Here is a 6,000-nt window from a genome sequence, read left to right on the forward strand (position 1 = left end):
AATGACCCCAGAGGTAGGTGATGACTTCACCTGGTCATCCTGAGCTGAGTCAAAACAAACCTACCTACCCAGGGTCAGGTCATCAAAGATCACTGTAGGCTTAGGAGTCTGCACAACTCCCTGCACTTAAGACCAGCCAGCCACTACCCTCCAGCCCCTTAGCCCCAGACCCTAGGACTGGGTCATAAGCTAGAAGGACTATATCCATCTTCATCAACTGCCAATGCAGCCTTTCCCTGACGACTATCAGCCACCCAGAACTGGGTCTACACAAATTTACTGTCCTACTAGCCCCTGCTGGCTCATTGCTCATGTGGATTTGTTCATTCTCTATAATGGCTCACAAAATTTACAGAGACTATTACCTATGTTTAAATTTACCTATTTATTATAACCAGAAAGGATACAAGTGAAGAGACCAATCAGGCAAGGTTTGAGAGTAGTCCTAGTGCTAGACTTCCATTGTCCCCAGGAAGGGGCCATACCCTCTTCCCTGCATGGATGTTCTCACCAATCATAAAAGCCCCAAAAAGAGAGCTCCAAGATCCAGAGTCCCCTACTTATTGGGACCTCAATTAAAATGCATGACTAGTATCTTAATGCATACTTAAATTGATCTAGTAAGTGAATAGGAATGACTGACTGCATCATGAGCCTTACCTTTCTTTCTGGTTAGTTCTCCAGAAATGTGTTGATTTGCCATTTATGTGTTGATTAACTTCTAATTTTTTTCAGATTTTTTGTATGTATTCACACAATAAACCTAGAAGTATCCTTGGTTATTATTTGTGAAATACATACTACAGCCCCTACTTGGCCTGGCTATTTTAGAAAGACAGAGAGCACCTAATTCCTCAGGCTGTTTCCCCAAAGTGCTAATTGAAATTTTTTATTTTTGTAAAAGAATTTTGTAGATCTAAAGTCATTTCAAACGTAACTACAAAGCTGTTTGTGACAGCTGAATGAATAATTAATGGTGAAATTTGACTTAGAATATTGAAATTTAAATTTCTTAAAAAGATTAATGTTTGTGGGATTTGGTTTCTTTCTCATATATAGAGAAGCATTGGAAGTGACTCTCAAGGTAGAGCAACAGCTGCTAACAACAAACGTCAGCTTAGTGAAAACAGAAAGCCCTTCAACTTTTTGCCTATGCAGATTAATACTAACAAGAGTAAAGATGCTGCTACAAGTCCTCAAAAGAGAGAGGCGATCAGATCAGCACAATGTAAAGAGTTGTTTGCTTCTGCTTTAAGTAATGACCTTTTGCAAAACTGTCAAGTCTCTGAAGAAGATGGTAGAGGAGAGCCTGCAATGGAAAGCAGCCAGGTGATAAAACTTGGAGTTTGTTTTTGTTTTTTGTCTTTGCTTTCACAGATCTCAAGATATAAAAAGTAAGATTTAAAAACAAAAATTGTATTAGGTTGTGCACATAGAAATTTTAGTTACATAGAGTTAAAATGGGAGCTCTGGTAGCATAGTGCCTAAGGCACTTGACTGCTAACCGGAAGGCTGGCGGTTTGAACCCACCACCATTCCTGAGAAGGAAGATGGGGCAATCTACTTCCATAGTGATACTGCCTTGGAAACCCAAGGAGGGGTCGCTATGAGTCGGGTCTGACTCGATGGCACATAACAACAACAGCAGGGTTAAAATACTTCTCTGACTTTTCTCATTAATCTACCAGATTTATTTAAAATAGAGTAGATTTTTTTTTTATTTTATCAAAAATTATTGTAGAAATGGCATATTCAGGTTAATTAAGGCCTCTGTTTATCTGGCATATACTGTATTGCCAAATTTTCATAAAAGGAGTGTGGGACACAATGTTATTAATACATTGTTAGAACAATTTTTTTTAAATGGTGATAAAACTTTGGAAAGGACTTTCATAAGTATTTATAATACTTTAAATAATTTATTTATAAAGAAATATAAGACAAACATTAGAAAGAAAGTAATTTAAACAGTATGTTTAGTTTAGTGTACAGGTCTATACATAAAAATACTCAGGTAATATAAATGAAAATTAATTTTTAAATCTATTTAAATTGGCAGTAATTTGGAGTGTTTAGTATTGCCATTTATGTGTTGATTAACTTCTAAATTTGGTTCTGATTTTTCGTGTGTATGGATTCACAAAATAAACTTAGAACTGTCTTTGGTTATTGTTACTGAAATACAAAATCTGTAATTATTTTATTGTTATTAATGAGGTAATTATGCTCTTTTATATATTTTGTACTTCTGTGCTTTTTTTTCCTCTACAGATTGTAAGCAGGCTTGTTCAAATTCGTGACTATATTACTAAGGCTAGTTCCATGCGTGAAGATCTCGTAGAAAAAAATGAAAGATCTGTTAATGTTGAGCGCCTTACTCATCTTATAGATCACCTTAAAGAACAAGAAAAGTCATATATGAAATTTCTCCAAAAAATCCTTGTAAGTTCTACATCTTTTTACAATATATTGAGTTATTTTTGTTGTGTACCAGTTGATATTATATACTGATGACATTCTGATGCTAACCCAGCGGAGTTTACTTATTTTTGAAAAATCGTGCCATTCGTTATAACATTTTATTGCCCTTTTTAATAGTTGTATGATTTATACCACTAAAATATTTCAGGCTAGAGAAAATGAGGAGGAGGATGTTCGGACTATAGATTCAGCTGTGGGATCTGGTTCTGTAGCTGAGAGCACATCGCTAAACATAGATGTGCAGTCTGAGGCTTCAGATACCACGGTAAGCGGATTTTTGGTAATTATAGTGCTAGAAATGAAGATTTAAAATTTTTTTTCCAATTTTTTGAGTTGATATCTTAAGGGTGTTTCTTAATGAAGGTTTTTTCTAGGGAAAAAACCTTAAAAATTGTTAATGTTATGTGTATTCTTTCTAAACATGGAAATGTTTATTAACGTTAAAAATAGTTTTAATGATTGATTTGAAAATCCAGTAATTTCTGATCTTTACCTTCAGAACCATTGTTTTTCTAATTTGTTTTATGAAGCAGAGCTTTACTAGTTGTAAGATGTAGGAGAGTTAAAATTTGCTGCAGATATGCAAGCTATAAGTACAGACTATCATTGGAGTTTGCTTTACCATATTGTCTATTGGAAGAAGTCTCCCAAGTTTATTTGCCATTGAAGTCTCATTTTAAAACTATTAGGATTTTTCATTTCTCGGGCTGTGAACAATGACTGACAAAACCCAATGACTGAAAAATTGAGTTGCAAGACTAGAAAAATGGGGTAGCATAACATTTATGCTGAGTTAAGACAGAAAAATGCTAAAACTTCTGATTCTGCAAAATGAACATTATGAAAAATACTGTCTTTGGGAAAAAGAGCAAGGAATTTATGGAACTTGCAAAACTTCCCACTGCCATTGAGTCATTGTCAACTCCTAGCCACCCCATTGGGTTTCTAAGGTAGTAAATCTTTACAGGAGTAGATTGCCTCATCTTCTACAGAGTAGCTGGTGAGTTTGAAATGCCAACTTTCTGGTTAGCAGTCATATGCTTTAGGCACTGTGCTACCAGAGCTCCTTAAAATAAACTTAGTTCAAGGAATTTAGAAATAAGATCATGTTAAGCTAGTGTGCTTATAAGTTTTTATTTTAATAGACGTATCTGTAACTGTATTAGTACACTTGAAAAGCTATCACCAGCAAAGCTTTTCTTTGTTGAAGGATGGCAAAGCATATCTGATTTTTGTTGTTACGGTCCAAAATACATTCAGCATTAGGAACTTGAGACTTTGTTTCTTTTTAAAATATTGACATGCATATTTTGTTTGCCTCCTTTCTCTTCCCTGCCCCTCCTAGTTTGAAAATGAAATTTGACTTTTTTCTCAGTCATTTTTACCTGGAGATACTCAGGGGACTTGATCTAAACAGTTTTTGAAGAATGATTTTAAATTATTTTCCTTTTTACACTGATGCTGGGAGCACTTTGTTTTTCGCATTTCAGTCCAACAGAAATGGAAGGGTTGGGGGATGTGAGTAAAGGAATTCTGTTGGAAATGATGGGAAATGGTATGGTTAGTTATTATAATTGACATTAGCATCTGAAATGTTCACCGTGATGACAATTTATTTCATAGTAACATAAAATTATGACATTTGAAAGTGATTGATAACATATTGCAGAATAAATGTTGAAATAGGCTTTCACAGTTAGTTATATAACTGGAAATAGTTTAGAATTATTACAATAAGCAATGATTTTGCCTACAAAAAATTAAAAGCCTAAGTTTGCTGCTGCTTAAATGGGTGGATTGATTAAAACCAAAACGTAGACTGGTAAATTTGTTGTATTTACTTATAAAGATTGCTTGTATGGTAGACAAGAGTTTGTGTTAAGAAATTAATATGCTATACCATTTAATAAAGGAGGCATCTTTTAGTCTGAGAATTTGGCAGTGCATTGAGGATAAATTAGGAAATTCAGCTTCACAAGAACAGGTTTCAGACATAGACATTACTACAAGTCCAAAAGGGAAAGGTGACAGACCTCCTCGTAATGACAGGTAACTGAGGCCCAGTAGGAAATACAGTTGAAAACATCGATCTCCTTAAAGGTACACTTCAAATTAACTTAGGAAATCTCTAAATGAGTACCTCTTATTTATGTATTCTCTTCCCTGTTTTCTTTGCTGTTCTTGCTGTTGATCTTAAATATTCATATATAAACATGAAATGTGTATTGTAATTTCCTTTAGAAAAATGCTTTGTCAGTGTTTTTATTTCTTCCTGCTCTCTTACATATATACCTTGGTGGCTTATATATATGTGGCAGCTGTTTTAATTTACATTAACAATGGCATTGAAACTTAATCTGCTTTCGTTTTTATTTTTGCTATTGCAGGCTCAAAAGTTAACAAGTTTTTGAAACTTGACCATCACTCAGTTACCTTTTCTCTCTGATGTTTGTGTCTTGGGATGAAGATAGTAATTTTAAGTTGTGGTCTTATTCTTATGGCCATTTATTAAAGAAAGAAAAAAAATAGAGAAAGCTGTTGGCTCTTCTGTCTTTGAGAATGAAATACTTTTATTGCATTATTGGTCTGGTTTATAATTTTTCTTCATGTTGAAAATCACATTTTTTTTTTCTTTTTAAGAAATATTTCTAATTATCTAATTGCTTTATTTGCTGATAATTTTTCTTCTTTTTCTCTCCAGTGTTTTAATTTTTTTTTAATTTGTTTCTTTTGATTTTCTAAAGGCACTTGGGAAAGTTTAAAGACAATCACTTTTGTAGTTCTTCTTAAAACAATTTGAGTAAAAATAATGTTGTTGTTATGTGCCGTGGAGTTGCACTTGACTCATAGTGGCCCCTCCTTGGATTTCCGAGGCATTATCACTACGGGAGTAGATTGCCTAAATACAGCATTTGTTAAAAGATCTTATACCTGTTTGGTAAGAGCAGATTTTTTTTTTAATAATTGTGTATGTTGTTGTTATGTGCCATCGAGTCAGACCCTACTCATCATGACCCCTCCTTGGGTTTCCAAGGCAGTATCACTGTGGAAGTATATTGTCCAACCTTCCTTCCGGGCTGGTGTATAGACAAGACTAATTTCATAGTTAGTACTACGTTTTATCTAGGATTGGTCTTTTTTCCTGTTATGTAGATACTTTATATTTTCTTTATGTAGCTGTTTAAAAATGACAAAACTTCTGAGTATTTTGGCAGCTTTTTATTCTTTCATCCTTCTGGGTTCCCACAAGAGTTTGATGATATAATTTGCAGTACTTAAGAGCTCTTACTGTAGAGTGTTATGCTAAAGTTGCCCCAGTTCAACAGAAGATTACGTAAATGATGCAAAAAGGGCAAGGAGGCCACATGTTCTGACCTCCTCTAATCCCACAAGAGGAAGACAGAATCACCATCAATAGCCCAAGGCCTATTCCTGCGAGGCCAGACATGCTGCCTCCCTCTAGTCCTTTCTCCAACTATTCCTTCCAAAGCACCCACCACCTCTCTCCTGGGTTCGATA

The 6,000-nt window shown here is 34.6% G+C and overlaps 1 protein-coding gene across 1 annotated transcript in view; it reads left to right on the forward strand.

Moving 5' to 3' along the window:
- Positions 1-6,000, forward strand: part of PCM1 (pericentriolar material 1) — a 179,148-nt gene that overhangs the window by 2,748 nt on the left and 170,400 nt on the right. The window contains exons 3-5 of the mRNA XM_042782830.1: positions 1,060-1,329; positions 2,272-2,442; positions 2,630-2,746. Of these exons, the coding sequence (XP_042638764.1) occupies positions 1,060-1,329; positions 2,272-2,442; positions 2,630-2,746 (558 nt within the window). The remainder of the gene's footprint in view (positions 1-1,059; positions 1,330-2,271; positions 2,443-2,629; positions 2,747-6,000) is intronic.

Source organism: Orycteropus afer, unplaced genomic scaffold (genome assembly GCF_000298275.1).
Source record: "Orycteropus afer afer isolate SDZICR_OR568_19922 unplaced genomic scaffold, OryAfe1.0 scaffold00483, whole genome shotgun sequence".
In the NCBI taxonomy this organism is placed as follows: domain Eukaryota; kingdom Metazoa; phylum Chordata; class Mammalia; order Tubulidentata; family Orycteropodidae; genus Orycteropus; species Orycteropus afer.